Consider the following 21,440-nt stretch of genomic DNA (forward strand, 5'->3'; position numbering starts at 1 on the left):
AGCTTTAGTTATAGCATTTTTATTCTCTGTATTAGGGTCTGTTATCAAACATGTGTTTTGATTTGGGTGCTAATGCAGGTGTAAGCACTGAGAAACACCTTGCCATTCATATATATCCATCCTTGTTAGGTTCCCATGTTTTCTAATAAAGTACTTAATTTGGAGTGGCATTGCCATTAGTCATGTGTTAGGATAAAAGTTTTTTTGAAAGCAGTTGAGATATTTTTCTGTGTTTCTGTCACTTAGAATGAATTGGTTTAGGTTTGGCTTCAGTGTTTAACAGCACTCCATGGATTTCATCAGCCAGGAAAGGAAATTAAGCAGGAACTACTGATCTTTCCGCAGTAACCTTGGTCAGCTCTCCTAGTATTTCCTCTGCTGTTTAACATGAAGGCTAATAACTCTCTAACATTCTTGGCTGATACTTCTTCCCTTCCACAGTTATGTGATAATTTTCAGTGTACAGCAGAAAAAGAGGAGCAACCTTGGGTCAGAATTCAGTCCCATTAGAGAAATACAATACTGCAATAGCATTTGGGTGGAACTTGGTTTTATTACTAAAATTGGCCCCTCCTTTTTCTTTTAATAAAATCCAAGATGTAATTTTCAGATGAAAAGAGCAGCAATTGAGGAAAAAAAGGGCTAGTTTTTCAGAGGAATTATTTCTTTTTTTATACTCTATGTAGTCTTGTATTTTTATGTAGTCAAGATCAGTTGTATCTTTTGTAATAAAACAAAAAAGTCACACCACAATAATCCTTCTCCTCTGTGGAAGCTTCTCCCTTGTAAGTCTATGAGTGGATGCAAAGGCAAAGAAATTACTGCTGCGACTTTGCTTAGCATTCCATTAGCTCCTGCCTGCTCGTGGCTTTTCCTGAAGCTCAGTATTTCTCAGTGAGGAATTTTCCTATGTCAGCTTATACGCAGATAGCAAACCACCTCTGTGCATGTCAACCTGTGAATTACAGCAAGGTATGCATAGGTACTTGTTCACAAACCAGATAAATATTTCAAGAAAACTGGTGAAAGTTCCTGATCTGTTATGCCAATTTTTAACTTACTTTCAGAGTGTGCTTTTAAGGAGATTCCTTCTGAGCTGTGTGTTGTTCAGGTGCCAGAACTTTTCAAATCAGCCACTTTTTCTTTCCTACAGAAAGTCTGTTACTGAGCCAGTTTCTCACGGTTGAGCTGGCTGTGAAGTCTTACTGCACTTTGTATTAAGAAATGTTGTGGTTGATATTCAGCATCTCTGCAGCAGAACTGCTGTGATCTATCAGGAGCCCACACCTGCTGCCAGGGAGCAGATCCAGCTCTGCAGAGCAGCCTTGCAATTACAGCAGGGCCTCCACACAGCAGCCAGCAAATGACTTTTCTAGCACTTGGGAGTTTGGGGTAGAAGTTGTTTTTCCTAAGGATTCCAGCAAAAGATCCCTTGTGCTTGGCTTCTGTGCAGGGTATTTAGCACTCAGATTTCAATCTTAATTGTCATGTTTGTAAGGGAAACTCCCAGTAGTATTTCTGTGCCTTCAGCATATAAACAAAAATGCCTGCCAATGCTTTGGTCTCTATTTGTGGTATGCAGTCTCCCAGCAATATCAAATCGATTTCTGCATCATTCCATGACCAAACTATTAAATTATAATGGAAAGGAGAACCTGGATGTATTAGAATACTTTTTGATTTTTATTTTTACAGAGAATATGAAAGTTGACCTAAACATCCCATATTGAGAAGAATCAGTGTTGTTTTTCCAAACAGTGTTTGTTTACTGACAATCTTTTTATCATATAATTTATTTTTAAAAACATAGTGGCAGGTGTAATGCTTTCTGGAAAAGATGACTTTTCCAGTTTCTTGGTTTCCATTTATATTTGTAGTCTTAAGTTGTTCTGATAGGTTTGTTTTTTATATGTGTCATAATTTGAGGTTGCATTAAATCATGAGCTAAATAGTTGTTTAGACTTTTGTGGTTTTGCATATGTTCTCTTACTATGATGGTATTTTTTGCATAGATGTATGTGATCTCTATGTTCTTAACTTTGAATGGAATAAGGATAGCATGTGGCTTATCAGGTCTTGAGTTATATCTGACTATAGATATACATATACCAGTTGTAACTAAAACACCAAGCACAAAAATGCATTGAAGTGTTTAATCACCATGAGTTTGAGCTCCAGCCTGTTTCAGAAATTATGGGGTTTTCACTCTGACTGCTCCAATAAACCGAGCAACCCATTGGCCATAGCAGTTGCATGACCTCTGATAAACTGCTCCAGAAGATGCAACTTGATGCAGTAAGATCTCCAGAATAAGCATTCCTATAGTCTTCTCTAAGAATCCTTCATCTGATGTCTGCTAGACTAATACTCAGACTCAAAATTCATCTTCTAACTGGAATGAACTGAATATTTTCAATACCAGTTTCTCCTCAATTTTAAGTTTAAAATGTGATTGCAATATACTTTTTCACTGTATTTCCATTTTTTATATGTAGGGGTGGAAAACCTCAACCTGCAAAAAGACTTGCTCAGTCTGGTGTAGCTCTTTTTGTCTTTCTACAAGTCTTCTAATATAACCAAAAAGTGATCTGAAAATGGGAACACAAAATGCTTAATCTGAATGCCTCACAGCTTTAAAAGCAAGAAGATAAGATATGAATGAAAGTGATTAAGAGGTGTTCAACACTGATTAGTTCTTTATTTCATACCTCTCACAAGAGTCAGTCTGTGGATGGTAAACAGTTGGGTTGGACTGTTGGGTTGTTGAGTGGATCCCACTTTTTGACATTGGCCACTGGTGGGTCCAGTCCCTTACCTTCCTGTGAGCAGCTGATGACAATGCCCATTCTCCAGGGGTCAGTCAAGGCACTCTGGGGCTATTGCAGAGTTGCTTCTTGTGCTCAGAAACCCAGGTCAGGCAGGGCTTTCAGAATATTCTGTAAGCTTCTTAGAGTAGCCCTAAAGGCATGTCATGAATAGACACTTGGAAAATAATGTTCAGAATCACGTGGTGAAAAGGTGGCTCTGGAAAGGAAGGTATATCAGGTAAAGGATTTATTTTATTGTCATTCTCCCTTGCAAAGTCAAGGCAATGGATCATCTTCTCAGACCCCACATAAATCTAGCTCCATGTTATCCTCAGCAAAAAGAGTGAGAAGTGAATTGCCAGTGCCCTTTCTTAATTGCAAATTCTTAATTAAGAAGGTTACAAGGAGGTGTGTAGAATGCCAACCTCAGCATGTAGCAGACTGCACTACTTGTGAGAATAAATTGTAACATATCAGGAGAAAATTTTTGATTAATATGGTTGGTAGTATTCAGTCTCACAATTAGATAAAACACATTGTTCTGGAGGGAAGAGGATTATCTCACTCTTTAAAACTGTGAGCAGTAAAAACTTGGAAGAAGGCATCAGGCTTACTGGGCAATGCTTCTGCCTTGATTTAAAATCATTCTAGGAGAAGGTGTAATAGGCATTTTAGCCTGGTGATCCCATCATCCTCTTACTCTGAAGGCTTAATTTTCCAGTTAGAGAAATCAGAGAGAAAGAGGGTTGAAAGAATATTTCTAGGCTCAGCTATTGCTCAATACCGTATGTTTATGTGAGTTTACTTTAAATTAGCAAGAATCTGAAGTGAATAGAAAATAGTTTTGACATACATGTTTTTAAGCATTTTTCTAGATGGGGCTCTTATGTTTGCTTGTTTTGTATTCTTTTCTGCTTTTCCAGTTCATGACTGCTTCTTGAAACACAAAATATTGTTTTGTTGCCATCAAAATACTCTCTTCTGCTTCACTTTTAAAATTGGACTTCTTTACAAAGTTACAGCCTATTGTCTTGCATAAGAACTAAATTGAACTTTGAAGGGGGAAAGATTTGAATTCTGATTCTCTGCTTTTATACCATGCACATCATTTACACCTGTCTAGATAAATATATAAAAAAAAAGGCAACCGTATTGTTGTTTTTACTGACAAAACCCAGCAAAATGCCAATGCTAGGTATTTCAAGAATAGTCGATGTGCCATTAAAGCTTTCCAAGAGCAAGAACACACAGAAAAGCAAATATAATTATCCTTAGGAAGATCTTTATTCCTTTAAATGTGGAATTCCTTTTCATAATGACATTCAGAACAGAATTCAAAACACTCTTTTCCCTTTAAAGTAGCAATTCTTAATGAAAAAATGAATATTATTAAAATGAACATTTTTCTTATTTCTGGGTTTTTTTGTCTGTAGCTGAAGTTGGTCTGCCTCATGCAGATCATGTTAATAGGGTTTCTTTTACTGGTGTACTGATCAAAGTTTTATATTAAACTGTGTAACTACCTTTGCAGATAGTTACATATAAAATAATTTAAACATGAAATGGTATAACTGAAACAGTCTCCCCATAGAAGTAATTAATTTCAAAGGGAAATCCAAAAATGTAAGTTGATTCCTGTTAATTATACTGCTCTGTCAAAGCACAGAATGCTGAGGAAAATTTCGAGCAAGAAGTGTTCTTGCTGCTTGTATTTATAAATATCTGAGTCTGTGTTCCTAAGGCCTTCCTTCAGCATTATCCTCCCACAACACCCACTTGGATTTTTTGTAGTGTATTTGTAACCTATGTACAATGATGATGATGATAGTAGTTCTTCTCTTTTGGTTGAAAACTTTGATGGATGTAAAATCAAAACTCAATTTTGCCCCTCAAGACAGGCATGATGCCAGGCTACTGTCCTTTGAGAAGGAGAGTAGGGCGGAGTAGGATTGGATTCTACAGAGGAGGATGCATGTTGGCGAAGGGAGGGGCATGATGAGGCAGCTTCCTCTTCCAGCTACTCCTGGGAGGGTGCTGAGCTAAAATAAAGGCCACTGGTTCTTCAGAACAGCAAATGGTCCTCCAGCTTCCCCCAGCAGTAAGAGCTGCCCAGCAGCATCAGGCACTTGGCACAGCACTGAAGTCACATGTGCTTTTCCAGCAAATACACAAATACATAAATATGGGAATGGAAAGCAGGGTGTCTTTTGCTCCTAACAATTTCTTGTCTGCCTTCTGTGTGACACAGTTGCAGTGACCTTGATCTTTGTAGATGTGCTTAGAAAACTTTTGACTCTTGATTTCTCTTCTTCTTCTTTGGCCCATTGCAAGTTGCTACGGAAGGGATTTTGGTTTTTTTAAACTTCAGTAAATCTCCTTGTTAGTTGCACCATTGAGCTTGCTGTTTTCATGTAAAAATTACAGTATTCTCAAACTTGTATAGCTAAATATTTACAAAATATAATATTACTTGCTTCAAGTACTACTGTATCAGGTTGTGGAGGAAGTCTTTTTGCTTGTAGGACCAGCAAGCCTAGACAGTTACTTCCATCACAGTGATGATCACAGGGTAGAGGTTTTGTTCTCTCTATCAACAGTGAAAGTTTTAGTGTGAATCAGAACCTGTTTTCTGCTACTGGTTTTTATTAAATTTACTTAGAAGGAAGTTATCTGAAGACCAAGCCCTAAAAAATTCCTTGTAATACTCCTTCATTCCATGTGTGCTTCACAGCCTGTGTAGGCCTAGATCATAACCAGCTGCTCAGTTTTTAGGCAGAGCTCTGAGAAATTTCCAGTGCTCCTGTGTCTACATGTTTCATATTCAAAAGTTTGCAGGTGTCATTCAGCCCCATCTACAATGTAGTCTGTTTTATTTTTGACAGAAACAGCTAAATTAAACACACCAGTGCTGTTAAATATATTGGTTTGGATTGGGTTTTTTTAAACAAAAAAACCATTCAAACTTGTTTTGGAGAAGTGTTAATTATTAGTCATTTTACTTTTTGTAGGAGTTCTCTGGAATCTCTCCTCCTGTGATGCACTGAAAATGCCAATCATCCAGGATGCCCTTGCAGTGTTGACCAATGCAGTGATCATCCCTCACTCTGGATGGGAAAACTCTCCACTCCAGGATGATCATAAAATACAGCTCCATTCATCACAGGTGCTGCGCAATGCCACTGGGTGCCTACGGTGAGTACTTCAAAACCTGTGCTCTGCCTTAATCATCTTGCTTTTGTTTGAATTGCTATTCCTTATTCTTAAACATTTATGAACTAAACAACTGCTTTGTCCATCAAGAAAGATGATGACTTTCAGTGATGTAAACCCAAAGCTGGAAATTATTTAGAATACAAGCTTCAGGTCATTAAAAAACAATCTTTAGAAGGACTGTTGGGGGTTTTCTGTTTTTCTTAGCTGTTTTCATCCAAGCTTGTATATTACATGTATTTTCTCTCTTGTAGATTTTTTCTTATTCCCCCATTTACTAAAATAAAGTCAGTATGTTCTCACTATTACATCAAATTTAATCAGTACAAAAAATGATTAAGATATTCACAAAAAGTAACGTGTCTTAAAGGTTCCAGATGCCATTGCTGGAGTTGTGGCAAATATATAGGTAGATTTTTTTATGCTCTGGGAAGATGAGAATTTCAGTAAGAGTCCAATCAATTTAACATTTTTCAACCAAAATACTTAAATAAATCTTTACAAAATATAACTATTTATGTTTGTGTTTCAATGCCAAACTTGTATATGCCATGCAAAGGTGCATTTATATAAATATGTGTAATTTGATCTGTCCATGACTGAAAGTCATTGTAGATGGGAGAATGAAAGTAGAATGAGCAAGAGTTTCAGTTTTGATAAACTAAAGGATAGAGTCATAGCAACTTCTGAATTCCAATGCATATAATTTTCATGAAATGTTTTAAGATACTAGGCAGGTTCTTTTTAAGTGTAGATTTTTTTTCTCCAGATATATTGGAGAAAATAATCTGTCCCAGAGATATGAAAATAAATTAGTTAATATTTTTACATACATCACAGGAAATAACATAGTGAATAGTAAGTGTCAGTAAGGCAATCTATGTTGTATGCTGCATCCAAAGCAGATATACATTAAAGAGCTAAATAAAAAAGTGATAGGAGGCAAAGTAAAATAGCAATATTTTTAATGTATCTGTAGCAAACACCTTTTTGTCATTGTGCTCTTTCATCAAATGAAATGCCCCCCTTTCCAAATTTATATTTGAAAAGTTTAAGGGAAAAGGCAATAAATATTATTGACAGTTTGTATGCAATCAGTAGAGAATGAAAGATAGAAGATAATAATTTCCATATTGCAAATATGGAATTAAATGCAGTAGTGCAGTATTGGACTTCAACCCAGGTGTAATTATGTGAATACCAGCTATCTTGGGGTATGTGACTGAAGCCAGGTGTTTGTACCTGAGTTGTTTTGACTTTTTTTGAAAAGAGTTTATGATATAATTGTGTTGCATTGAATTCAAATCACTGCCAAAAAAAGTTGCCATAATCACTAGGAGGTGACAGAAGGTGTAACATGAAGACCTTTACTACCATAAAAGTCTCACATTTCCAGTATTTAATGTGTCTCAGTTGAAGAGCTGCCTCTGAAAGAAACTTCTGTTACAAATTTGGGTCTTCACAGTGTCCCCTCTCTGAGTGAGCATGTCTGGTGTTGCTCTCCCCTCACCACAAGCTCCATCTTCCTGTTAATTTTTCTCAAGTGCTTCTCAGCGACCAATGCTCATCCCTGATCCTGCAAACTTCAGTTTTTCCTATCTCTTAGTTGATGGATTCATTGCACACTGGTCTTGAAATCTTTCTTCTTTCTGTTTTTTTTCCTTGTGAGTGCGTGTGCACGCCCATTTGCAAACTGATGTGAGCTTACAGTAGCCTGCAGCCCGGGTGAGCCTGAGGACTGGGGCCGCGGCAGAAGGGTACGTTGCCTCTGGAACACACACGGCTTTGCAGCAAGGCTTCCTAGCCAGCGCTTGGTGGGCTGCTCTCACAGCAGAATGGCTTCTGGGCAGCTCGTGCTAGATAAGCTCATATCTGCCTGCAAAAGACTGTGCATATTATAACTCCTCAGTCCTTCTCAGGTAGCTGTAGCAGCAGCTCAAACTGCTGTCCTGAGCAGCTTGGTCTTCCTTCTAAACCCAGGCCTTTCATTCATAATACAGCTTTTTAATATCTTTCTGATATCAAACTCTCACTATTTCCCAAATGCATCTTTCTATCCTCTATAGTGGCTTCAGATATTTTTTTGGCCTCCATCCATCTTCTTTAGATAGTTCCATCCCACTGAGTCTGTGTGGATGCTCTTTGGCAGAGCAAGAACATTTGGAGAGGGTTGAAACTTGCTTCTGCTTCACACCAGCGGTAACTTCTCTTGCTTACTTTTCCCCACTGTTGAAAATATCTCTCTCTATGCAAAATGTCAAATCTGAGACTGTGCAAGAGAGAAGTGCAAGCTCACCCCTGAGAAGGTAACTGGTTTCTTCTGGTTGAGTTCATGTAATATACTGGGACTGTAGACTGGAGGAAACAGCAGGTGTCAGAATGAAAAGATTAGAAAATTATGTGAAGATGGCTGGAGTCTTGGGTCTGTTCACGTGAAATACCCACCACCCTCAATAAACTGAACAGCTTTCACACTTTCCACTTGGGTCTAGTTACAAGACCTGTATTTCCATTTCAAGATCTCAGTGGACATGGGAGGTAAATCAAAAAGATGTAATGTGGTTGCTGGCTGAGTTTGTGCTGTGCTTATCTGCTAAATGGAAAGTCCATTGTCATCTTCCATGAGAGAGTTTCTTCTAAGACTCTGGTTTGGTTGTCCTTTGCTGTTTTCTTTTTCTGTTTTTGCTAGAGCTCATTTTGAGGGGATGCTGTTAAAATTCACTTGCATTGGGATTACCTGTGACAGTGCTCAGTATCAGAGGAAGAGTAGTGGTGTTCAGGATACTTGACAAATTCTGAATATCTGATGTTGGCAAATTTTAGAGACTTCAGGTTGTATTACATAGGTTTAATGCTAACAAATACGCCAGGAGGATTTGGGCTTGAGGGTTTTTTCAGTCTTCTATGACTTGGCTTGTCTGGTGTATTCACTGCTGAAAACATGAAATCATATCTGAGAGGTGATGTAATATAATCCATCCCATGTACAATACTAGTAAGTAGTTTACAATGACCATTATGCAGGAATAGTGAGTTCTTTATTTTGTGTTTTTGTCACAGCAGTATATGAATCATTATTCTTTCTGCTGATCTTTGTTTTCTCAGTTTTTTGATGAGAATTTCTTACAATTTTTCAATTTAAAAATTTAGTCATTACCTACAATTTTTAGTACTCATGCTTACTCATTATCTTTCTTAACCACATTCTTATGTCTGTAACTCCAGTCACCCAGTAATGCAGCTGAAATCACATAAAAAGCAGCAGCAATAGCAGACCTTCTCCTGTTATTTCCTCTTTTCCTTAAAGATGTTATTTACAAACTACACTTTGCATACTTTTCTAATTTAAAAAAATAAATTATTTTGATACAATATTGTACGAATTAGTTTTGAAACAAATTAATAGCTGTAACACTTTGAAATTGTTTAGATAATTCAAAGATCTAAATACAGCATTATGGCTATCACTTAAAAATTTAATCTGAATATTCAGCTTTCATAAATTGCCAGACCTCAGTGTGACACGTTGGAGTAATCACCCAATTTAGTTGCCTCCCCACTGAGATACTAGTACCTTACTCGTTAAGCTCTGGTCAAGTTAGACTTCTTTTTTTCCTTTTGTATTTTAGCTGTGACTCTTTTACTTGTGTTAGGGAAATACTGTATCTTTGATTTATAATTTCTGATCCACTTAAACAAGTTAGGGATAGTCAGGTGAAAACTGAATTTGTAATCCCAGTTGTTAATGGGAGGGGGTTTGCAATCCCCAAACTGAAATTTAAAAATCAGCAAGAGAGACACTGAATGATGTCGTCTTAACCTGAAACATCAAGGTTACTTATCACAAAAGTATAAATCCCTGTCCAGCGATTTATTTGAAAAAAATTGCAGGCAAAAAAATTTTCAAAAATTTTTGCCTTGTGCAATCTAGAACTTTGTTTTTTCTATTAATTTAAAATTAATTTAAGTTAAATGAATACAATCTGAGGACTTAAAAGAATTTTAAGACTTTACTATTTTAAAATTCTAATGTGGGTTTAGACACAGAATTGTTAAATTATTTTTCTTTCTTCCATGTTGTACTTAATCTATAATCATACACTGAAAGTACAGGGACAACTGTGAAAATCAAAGACTTGTTAAAATATTTTTCTTTACCCCATTAGTCTGTTAGAAATTGTATGGGAGTATCATTCAAGAAGTTATTTATTTAGAAAGCTCCACATCTTTTCAAGCTTCATACTTCATACTTACTTACTTACTTATAAACCTTTAACAAAATACCTTGTTAATTACAATTATTTTTCAACTGAATAAATATGTAACGAGCTCTCAAAGTAGAAGAGCAAAGGGGAAAAGTGCTTTTAGAACTTGACTTGAATAACTGACTCAGTAGTATTTTCTGGATAGATCAACTTTTGGAAGCAACAAACTGCCTTGTTAAAACAATTTTTGTTAGCTGTGACACCTGAATATCAAATGTTGTCAGCTGGTTTGCGGCTGAGTGATGTATCTCACAGAGATTTACATCCAATGCATTTGTCTCACTGTCTTATATCTTCTCCCGTTCTCTTCTAAACATCCAAAGTCTGACTCCTGTCCTTAGGAACTTCTGTACTCTGTTTTCAGTAGAACATGCTGCATACTGACAAAATAAGACATGGGAACAGCATCAAATAAATGTCTCAGACCGTATTACTTGTCATCTGTTTAGTCTAGAGAAATATATATGTACACACATGTATGTGAAATATGTTTGAGACTAAAGTGATACGTGTATGTATGTGCAAGGGTGTGTGTGTGTTTGTGTTGTATACATTCTGATATAGAAAGTATGATTATGGAAACCATGATACCTTTCTGTCTTCACTGACTGCTGCAAGCTCTGAAGATCTGCTGTTGAGTATAGATGCAGCTGGCTTCTTACAGTAGGACCTGTTAACAGAGCAGCCATGTTTTATCCATCTCTGTTCATGCTGTGGTGGACATAGATATTTTGCACTTACCAACCCATCTCAGTTGTTTCCATGCTTTTCTAGAACGTGGAGCTCTTCTCAGGCTCTGACCATGTAATTTTGTCCACAGAAAGCCCATATTTTCTGTCAGAAAGAAACCTGTCAGAATGCAAAGTTAGGACAAAACTCAACTGAATTGTGTATTTCCACAGACAGCCTCCTCAAGGGAGGGACTGTTACTACAAGCAGTTCCCACAAGCCAAAATGGGAAAAAGCAGAGGAAATAAAAAAGTCTGCAGGAAAATGTGTATATCACCTTTTCAAGAATCTAGGTTCCAGCCTAGAAAAGAGTCACAAACCAATCGAGAGGTCACAACAATTGCATCCCAGTTAAGCCTAAAGTTTTGAAGGTGAATTTCTGCAAAATATTAAAGAGATTGTTCCTTCCTAAATGCTGCAATTGTTCAGAAATGTAGCTGAAATGAAAGTCTAATGTTAAGACTCAGAGGGAGAGAGAGATTTTAGTAGGAATAGATCAGCGTCCTCTGATTACTGCTGTAATATTTTTATTCAGAAGATACTCAAGGGAAAAGTACCAACAGAATTAAATGTGTAGTTGTGTCAGATATTTAAGCACCCCACTTTTTCTTCACAGTGTAGTTATTCCTAATTTGCATATTCATGAACTAATTTATAAGGTTTATACAAGGTCATACTGTATTAATTATAGCAGTGGCATTCAAATAGCACTCTCAAGTATAGTGCTTTTAATGCTTCTTCAGCATTCCTGGCAAAAGCATTATTTCAACATATCAAATTGATGCTTCAAATTCTATATAGCTCTAGAAGTTTATTCTGGGCTGAAGCTAATGAAAATCTTAAACAGAAATTTTGATTTTCAGCTGATATTATGGAATGCTCTTTATATCATTTTTTGGTCTAAAAAATAATACAACATAATTCCAGCCACTTTTTACTTTTCTGTACTTAAAAACATAGAAGCTTTGGTAGCATATCTCCTTCCTGCATCATTTTATCTGATAAAAGAGATGCTGGGCTGCTCTGCAAAAATCTGCTTTCAAACACAGAACAAACTCCCAATGTATTGATTTTGCACAGAGTTAGCCAAAACGTGATCTGTCAACATACATCTTCAAAATAACTGAGTAAATGGTTCCTGGGCAAACGAGGAAACTCACTCATGGGTCACTGGGGCTTCTTGTGTGGATACCAAATAGAAATACTTAACTTCTATGTTGAGAGTTGACGACCTAGCTGAAATTTAGTTCTTATTCTTCAACTGACATACTTTATTCTCTTTAACATGAGTGTATGTGGATTATTTCAGGGGAAAAGTCCCCAGCTTAACTGGGTGTCATACAATTAAAAGTATTTACTTATTGCCATGGCAGGAGTGTGTTCTTCCTGTATTTAAGTAATTTACTGTTTCTGGAATTATAGACCTACATGTGAAAAGGATGAATATGCCTTTTGCATCTTATGATATTCTTAGGCTCAGCAACAGTGACAAAATTATAAAGTGTTCCTTCTAAGGCTGAATGGCTTATGATGTGCCCTAGCCTGAAATGTGGGGGGTGTTGAATATCTCAAGTATATTTTGAAGGACTGGCTGTTTTACCAGATTTTGATGATTTTTAATTCCTTTCAGGTTGAATGCCTACTGTTAAGTAGTGCCTAATGTGAAAATTAAATGTCCATTCTTATTTGCATAGTTAGGTAGTGTTAATTTACATTTTCTTCTGCCAGAGGTTTAAGCCTTGTGGATGTGAATGCTTTGAAGAAAGTAAATAGTTTATTTTGTGAAATGGCTTCAACTTTGTTGTTTGGGTTTTTTGTCATTTCAAAACAGTTTCTGTTTATGCAGTAACAAGTGTTAGCTTGGCAGACACTGTAATAAAGCATTATTTTATTTGAGTCTTAGTGTCCTGCTGGTTTGATTTTAGCTGACTCTGAAGCACAGCTGACAATAACAGGTCTCCTCACTGGCCAGCTGCAGAGCTGAGTATCACAGTGCCACAGATGTTTTCTTTCAGGGAAGAGCCCCCTAAGCCTGTGTGGTACCACATGTATTTTAGAGCTCATCCATGCAGTCACTGTGTGGGAAGATAAAGAGTTGGAGCCAATTTTTGCTTGGCTGTCTGGGCCCATTGAGAAGAATAACCAGGAGTGTCCCTGGGAATCAAGGTGTTCCTCTGTTGTGGCTTTGCTGACCATCAAAAATCCTAAATAGTCCTTTTTGAATGGGTGCTTTGACAAACTCATATAGTCTGGCTCCACAGAAAATATTATTTGTCTCAGCATGAGAGAAAAGCTGATTGTGACAATTCTGTGGCACCACTCATGGTCACAGTGATTGATGATAGAGGATGATGTTTTATTTACCCAAGAAAGATGAGAAACACAGTCCTTCAGAGTTTGTATGCCCACTCAATTTCACCAGAGATAATAAAATAACACTCAGTAAGTTTGGGTTCTTTGGTGCTTATTGCATGGTTTCTATACTGACTAGATTTTCTCTTCCTAAAACTATTTGCATTACTAGGCAATATGAAAAAGAAACATGTGAAAACACGTGGCTCTGAATAGTGAAGGAGAGCAGGGTGTACTTCTGCAACTTTCCCTCTTTGTCTCTTGATAAATGGCTTCAAATCTGAATAAATTTTGCCTAGGAATGGGAGATCATTTGGTCTCTGCTCAGTCTGAGCATTTGCAGTAGAGAGATGTGTGTGAAGTACACTGAGCTTGCTTCAGCCTTCTGGATAAGCCAGCCCACATCACAGAGTAAACATTTTATCACCTCCTTTCAGAATGTTGTGGTTGTGTGAACTGTTTGGCTTCAGACACAGGAGTAATTAATGCCAGCAACCCAAGTTGAGGCAGTGCTCAAATCTTCTCCTGAGAGATGCTTTGATGGCATTCCCCATGTCTGCAAGTTGGTGAGCTGCTGAGAGCTGGTGAGAAATGCTCTCCAGCAGTAAGTGTAGCACTGAAGCCCCAAGAGCTGCAGTCCCTACTAATCGCATTCACAAACTTTGTAACTTTTTTTTTCTGTTTGGGAAACATTTTCTCAAGAACTCAAGAACTCTCCTGATGAAGTAAGTAAATAAATAAAAATACAGCTCCTGAGGGGTGGAATGAAACATGCAGACTGCCAGGCCTGCTTGATTTGCAGTCCACTTAGAATGTCTGATCTGAACCCTGAAAAGCAGATCATTTCAGAATATCATATTTTGTGAAACTGATTAGTGAGTGTTGAGATTGTGTTCTTGTTATCATCACTGCAAATCTCCATAGAGGAGTTACAGCACTTTGAAAGATTTGTTGTTGATCTCTTTTGATGAAGAGAGGGCAGGCAGTCTGGTAAGAACACATTGAGAAATGGAGATGAGGACCACTACTTGCAATAAAATGGATTCTCCCCTTTCTGAGAGGATTAGTAAAGTGGACAGGTGATTTGAGGATAAATTGACGCTTCCATAAAAACTGAAGTAAAAAGCAAGTGATGTTTTTTCACTAATTCAATTCTATTTTGTTGATTTTATCCAGTTTGAATATTTCTGTGATCATAATACAAACTAACACACAAGTGAAGTGAGATGGTTTAAATCTTGGGGCAAGGTGGTGCTGATTTCCAGCTACAGCTTACTGAGACACACACAGCCTTGCAAACACTGCCTCAGAAAGGCAGCAGCAGCATAAAAGGAGAGATTTTTGTGTGTTCTGCCAGCAAAGTCTGTGCTGCTTTTGTCTAATACAGAAAACAGGGTGGCACACTGACCTCTTCTAAAATTAGTTAGAGATAAGGGGGGGGGGTTGTATTTCAGGTATTTATTCCCGACTGTCTTCCCTAAATTAGCTTCATATACAGTATTTTCAATGTCTTTATTACTGGTGGGACAGTTTTCTTGGGAAAGAATACATTCAGTAAAAAAATTTAGGAATCCTGTATTTTAAATGCATAAGCACGTACTATGAAAACATTTAACATCTGCCTGATAGATGCCCTTTTACCAGAGCATATAGTGACAAGAAGGAATGGTTTCAAATTGAGAGTAGGTTTAGATTATGTTAGAAGGAAATTCTTTACTGTGAGGGTGGTAAGGCACTGGAACTGGTTGTCCAGAGAACTTGTGTATGCCCATCCCTGGAAGTGTTCAAGGCCAGGCTAGATGGGAATTTGAGCAACCTGGGACAGTGGAAAGTGTCCCTGCCCATGGCAGGGAGGCTGCAGCCAGATGGTCTATAAGGCCCCTTCCAACCCAGACCATTTTGTGATTCTATAATACCATTTTTAGCTAGGATTACACACTCCATGCAGACAGTTTCTGTGACAAAGTACTTGTGGAGTATTTGTCCTAGTGTAGCTTTTTTACATTCACAGCTCATTTATTTTTGTCATGTAGTCATTTATTGCAGTTAGTTGGTTCCAGCTTCAGTGTTTCCTCTTGAAGGACAGTAGTATTGTGAAACACCTCCTCTTCTCCCCCTGCTGTCATTCATCCATCTTTGTATTGGATTTACTGTGCACAAAAGAACAATATTCGGAAAATGTTCAAAAAATATGGTCACGAGAGGGCACAATATAAGTATTGTGCCCACACAAATTTGAGTTTAGGAGGTTTTTTAATCCCCTAATGAAGTAAAAATACCCACTAGAATGAATAATAAAAATAGTTCTTTACAAAAAAACTTACTTAATTCCCTGTATTCACTTTATATAATTGATTTGTGCTGAGGAGGTTTTTTAGTTGACTAGTCAAATTGATTGACTTTGGTTGATTTTGATACCTGCTGTGTTTGCTTGCCAGACTTCATGTTAAAAAGAAGTGTCTTCTAATCAATGCAAATATGAGAAAATGCCCAATGTTGTTTGCACTCATGGTAGTTATTTAGGCATGAGAGTCAGCTGCCTGTGCTCGTGGTCTGCCTGCACAGGTGGGCACTTGCAGTCAGTGACGAGAGAGACCTACACTCCTACAGCTGCCTGGCCTTGGGCACAGCTAATCACCTCAGAACTATCTAAGTTTCATAAACCCACAGGAATAAGGACTATCTTATTTTTAGTTAACAAACTAAAGTGTGAGTTCATCCTTTTTATAGCCCATGTAATAAAGGGAGCAGAGCAGAGAGTAGTGTTTCTGTTTGCATTCACCAACAGCATGACCAACACCAAACATTTGTGAGTTAGGGTGAATGTTTGCTGTGCGCCACAGAAGGATCAACTGGGACGCATTTAAGAGAAGAACCAACAGTGCCAAGTTAAGTAAGGAGGGTGCAGCTTTATTAATTTAACATTAAGGATGGTGATGTGACAAGGGTGGTATCTTCTGTGCTGGGTATCAATGTGCTTTGGAAACAGTGCAATCCTCCTTAGCCCACTCGTAGATGGAACCTGTCACCCACCCTTCCCTGTCACTGGTCCACACTCAAGGCATAGGATCCACCAGTAAAATCAGCAGGAGTGTGGCTGCCACTGGAGTCACCAGCCCTGAAACAGGGAAGAGGGAAATTCACATGAATGATACCATTTTCAGAACTGAAATTTTATACAGGAATGACATGGGAGTTTGTAATTGTTTTTACAAGAACAACGTGTTTGCTTTTTTTGTTTCCCTTTTAGAGAATTGGTGGTTTTGTTTTTACGTTCACCTAGGTTATAGAATAATCATCTAAAAGAGTCCTTGGGCACTGAATTACTCAAAGATTTCCAAGATTTTTTTTATTATTATTCTATTTGTGCTTTAGTAAAAAAAAAAAAAAAAAAAACTGGAGTACATAAACAGGCAGTGTTTCCACCTTGAAGGATTTCAGGAAAACAAATTGTCTTCCTTTGATTATAAAAGCAATTTATGACTTGTTTTAGGTGTCGTATTTAACTGGACACCTGAATGAGGTACTGGTTGTTTAGAGGCATACTAGTGCTGTATGTATATCACATTTGTGTTTACAAAGGTGATCTGTAAATAATCAGGTTTTTTAACAATTGTTTCCCCTGAATATGTAGGTACTTTAAGCACTTCTCTAGTATTATTATCTGTAATGAAAATGCATAATTACTTTCTAATAAAACAGGACGATGTGTGCATCTCTAGAGGGAATTGTATGTATTTATATATTTTTTTTTGTACTCTTTGGTCTGAATAATGGGGTTGGTAGAATTTGTTTTGAGGCACTGGGAAGTGATTGCATTAGCACAAATATTTTATTGGAGGATCATGGCTCCACATATCATGAAACACCATTGAAAGCACTAACTGATTAATTATCCCCCATAATTCTCCAACATATCTCTGTCTAAATTATAATGCTTACAGTGTTGCTGCTGCTGGGGTTACATTTTGCCTGACCTTATGGCAGACATGCAGTGTAATTGCTAAATAGGGGCTAATTTATGTAAACAAATGTTAGTTTTTCATAGCATGAGCCCTATCATTATGTTTTATTGCTAGTGGATGTGTTATGTAGTCAGCCATTCTTCAATGGTTTGGGTAGACCATTATAGTAAATTATCTTTATACTATAAACTAAAAAGATTAGAGTTTACAAAATGAAAGTAGCATAACCCTTAGATACTATTTATATTTCCTCTCCTATAAATATGTGAGACCTTCAACTGATCATACTTTAGCAAAATAAATATATTTAACTTTGTGTGAGGGTACTTCATGTATTTTCCATTTAGTACAGTTTGGGGGATTCTAATGCAAGCCACAGCTTGTATCAGATGTAATAGATTTTTTAAAATATGCAGGAACTGGAGTTTTTTAAATACTGTGGTAACTGTCATGTACTGACCTTCATCTATCAAAAACTTCTGAGGTAGCTGCCATACAGTAAAAGAAATTGATTTCCATTGTTCCTTATAATCTAAATTACCCTGATAAGCCCCCATCTTAAATCAAGAGCAGGAATGTGTTATGAGGATAACAGTGAAACTACCTACCTGGTCTCTTCTTGGTTTCAAATAGTACCAATAATAACATTTCCTTCTTTCATTCCTTACTTCTTACTCTTAGATAAGGAAAGAAAGGAGATTGATCATGTTTATAGTGACATCTGAATACCTGGGGTTTTTACTGCTGCAGACATGCAGCAGTATTGGGAATTGGTCTCTTGGCAGGCATCTAAGGTTCTTCATGCTTTTCCTGTTTAATCATTTCACATCTACTCCTCTCTGCTGGAGGTCTGTCCTTGTGCTATTCATTGTTTCAAGTTCATGTATTCAGTAAGAAACAATTAATCAATTTTATCAATAATAAATATTTGCTCATGCTTAGAATCTGCAATGAGAAACAGAATGTTTCCAGAAGATGCCACTTGGGAGTTTGCTCTGCTTTTTTCATAATTAGTGTGAAACGAAGTTAGGGACTTCAGCACAGCTCCTGCTACTGTCTCACCTGAAGCAGTACTGCTGTTGCAGTCTTTGATACCCAGGCAGGAAATAGGAATGATGTTGGCAGTGCAAGTGGAAGGTAACTCGCGGCACTGGGTACGTGTGCCCTGCAGCAGGTTCACATTCAGCCAGCAGTACAGACTGTTGCATCTGATATCAGCCTCCTGTGGTTGTTTACTATACATTTAGATTGTTATTCTCAACTCTAGTGGCATTCTTCTAAGTTTAAGTTTGGTTGTTAAACATTCCTGCCCAGGTATTTGGTCATTCCTCCTGACTGCAGCATCAGGGTATCCATGGCAGTCACACACTCAGTGGACTTGGAATCCTTTGTGAATCTATTTCAGAGGAGAAAAGTGTGCACAAATTAAAAAAAAAAAAAAAGAAAAAAAAACAAACCCAAAACAAACAAACAAAAAAATCCCTCAAACCACCAAACAAAAAGCAATCAGCTTGCTGGAAACTTAGAAGCAAATCATGCTGCTATACAGGAAGACTGGAAATTATGGCAGAACCACTCACTTGGGTAAACAGAAAGTCTCCTGAAACACAAGAAGAAACCAGAATGGACACCAGAACAACAAATGCAGCTTTTCATATTCCTTTAAAGGAATATGAGAAGCTGCATTTGGAGATAAAATGAGGAAGATCAAAGACCAGCAGGAGGTAACTTGGAATATAAAGAGTCACAGTAGGGGATTTTAGAAGCATACGTATCCTAAAAGGAGAAGTAAGTTGAGAAAATATAAGTCTATTAATGCATGGGGAAGACAAATTAGTGATGGATAAAAGGGAAAAGACTGAAGAACTCAACACCTGTTGTGCCACAGTTTTATCAGGCAAATCCTGCTCCTGGACTCCTGTACATTTCAGTGTGTTTTAAGAAGAGCAAGAAGAAGCAGGAATGGGCATCAACAGAATATATATATGTATGTATGTATGTATTTGGATCCATGACACTGGATGGAATTTACCCAAGGGTACTGCAAAAAAAGCTAATTGGTGCAGTTGTGAGGCATCTGTCTCACTGGTGTTTTGGGGAGGTGGCTAAGTAGAGAAAGGCTGAAAATTAATCTGGCTTTGAGGAGAACAGAAATAGTCTGAAGATCATCTTTATCTCAAACCTCGAAAAAAACATGGACTATGACTTTTTAGAATCCATTTGAAAGCATATGATGGAGGAACAGTCGGCATGGATTTGCCACTTGCAAATCATGTTTAGTGAGCATGATTGCCTTGTGTAATAAAGTGTTTGTCCACATGGATGAAAGGAGAGTGCTGATGGAATATACTATTCCTTTATTGTTTTATTAGTACAGGCTGTAAATCCTGACTAAAACAGCACACTTTTGAAAAGCAACTGGGGTTTATAGCGGACACCAATCCAAATATGAGCCAGCAATGTCTTTTCCTCCTGTATATGGTAGACTGGGATACATCTGTGACCAGCAGGTGCATGGAAGATTATCTCCCTTTTCTTGGTACTGCTATGGACACCTGGGCAACGCTGTTTCCATCTTTGAGCCTACTCCATTCAATAAGAATTCTCAGAATCTGGAGAGGGTGCAGGGAAGAGGTCACAAGTTTCAGCTTGGGAAGTTCGGATTGGACATTGCACTTCACCAGGTACGCAGTGCAGCTCTTGAACAGAGAGGTGGTGGAATGTACCATCCTTGGATCACTTCAAGGCTATCCAACAAAACCATTGACCATATCTGGTCTTGATAATCCTTCCATAGGCAGCAGGCTGGACTCTGATGGCTTCCTGATGGGTCTTCCAACCAACAGCTCTAAGATTACGTGAGTGACTCAAGTTCCAAGTCAAGCCCCTGGAAAACTGGGAATACAGAAAGTACAAGCTCTGAGACAAAATCTGGAATTGAACAAAATTCCCTTCCCTCCTTTCTCAAGTCAGGGCCATTATTCATCTTGCCTTGCATTGATCATGGAGCACTTGCTGACAGAGGTGAGCAGGCTAATGGAAAACAGCCCCAACAAACCCTTCTAAGCGAAACTGACATTCACATCAAATAAATCCATTGTGTGTGGTGGGTTCCCACACACACAGTGAGTTCTACAGGGGTGAAAAGTGACAGCGTAGACAACATATCACAACCATTCTGTAAAATGGGTAGAATGAAGAATGCAGAGGCCAGCTTAATTTAGGTATTAAGTGAGTTTTTAGTGCTTGACTTTCTAACTGTACTGGTCTGTAAAGCATGTTACAACGAGCTGATTAGCAATTGCAAGTATGTTACTTTCAAATGTCAGCCAAACAGCTCGAGAAAGATTTGTACTTGAAAATTGTTTTTCAGTTATGGTCACATAGGCTAATGAGTGTTCATTTGGGGTCTCTTAATAGATAAGCAAATAAGTGATATTTTGATGGTACTTTTAATTTATATATACAGTTACAAATTGGACATTTTTAATTAATGTTAATTTAAATAGACACTTTCAGAATTGCATTTGCTAGCTGGTTTTCATATTCTTTACATCAAGATGAAATTGCAGAGAAAAAGTATTGACCATTACATTTACAGTGTCTTGCCATTTGTAAGTCTCTAAATTCAGTTAAATCCCCTTGAAATCGCAACCAAACTTGAAAATTCTATGCAAAATATTAATACTACAATTTTTGAAGAACTGGACATAGAGGAAAGACAGTAGATTTTTTTGTTAATCACTTTACCTAACTAATACAACTTTGGAACATTTAGGTCTTATTTTTCAGTCTCACTGATACTTCCATATTTTTCTGGAGTTCTGTGAATTCGTATATTGCAGTATTTCCAGAACTCTGTGTTGTTTGTTCAGAGTGACTCCACTATTGGTCTAAATAAATAAAGATGGTTGCACTTAAACTTTAAAGTAAACTTTGAGAGTTTATGCTTGTTACTGCAGTTCTTTCTGGTGTTATAGTAGTGATCAACTTCTCAGGCATTGCTATTTTTTTTGGCTGTCATGTTTTGTTCAGTTAACAGGGCAGATTTGTAAATCAAGTTTACAGCCTAGCAGACTGCCTGAATCTTCTGAGGCAGGTTATAGTGCCAG

At 37.5% G+C, this 21,440-nt stretch overlaps 1 protein-coding gene across 4 annotated transcripts in view; it reads left to right on the forward strand.

Moving 5' to 3' along the window:
• The window catches only part of CTNND2 (catenin delta 2), a 640,896-nt gene that overhangs the window by 507,641 nt on the left and 111,815 nt on the right, over window positions 1–21,440 (forward strand). For all 4 annotated transcript variants that reach the window (XM_063162733.1, XM_063162752.1, XM_063162763.1 and 1 more), the window contains exon 12: window positions 5,816–5,999. In XM_063162733.1, coding sequence (XP_063018803.1) covers window positions 5,816–5,999 — 184 coding nt within the window. The remainder of the gene's footprint in view (window positions 1–5,815; window positions 6,000–21,440) is intronic.

The sequence above is a fragment of the Melospiza melodia genome, chromosome 1 (genome assembly GCF_035770615.1).
Source record: "Melospiza melodia melodia isolate bMelMel2 chromosome 1, bMelMel2.pri, whole genome shotgun sequence".
Lineage (NCBI taxonomy): Eukaryota > Metazoa > Chordata > Aves > Passeriformes > Passerellidae > Melospiza > Melospiza melodia.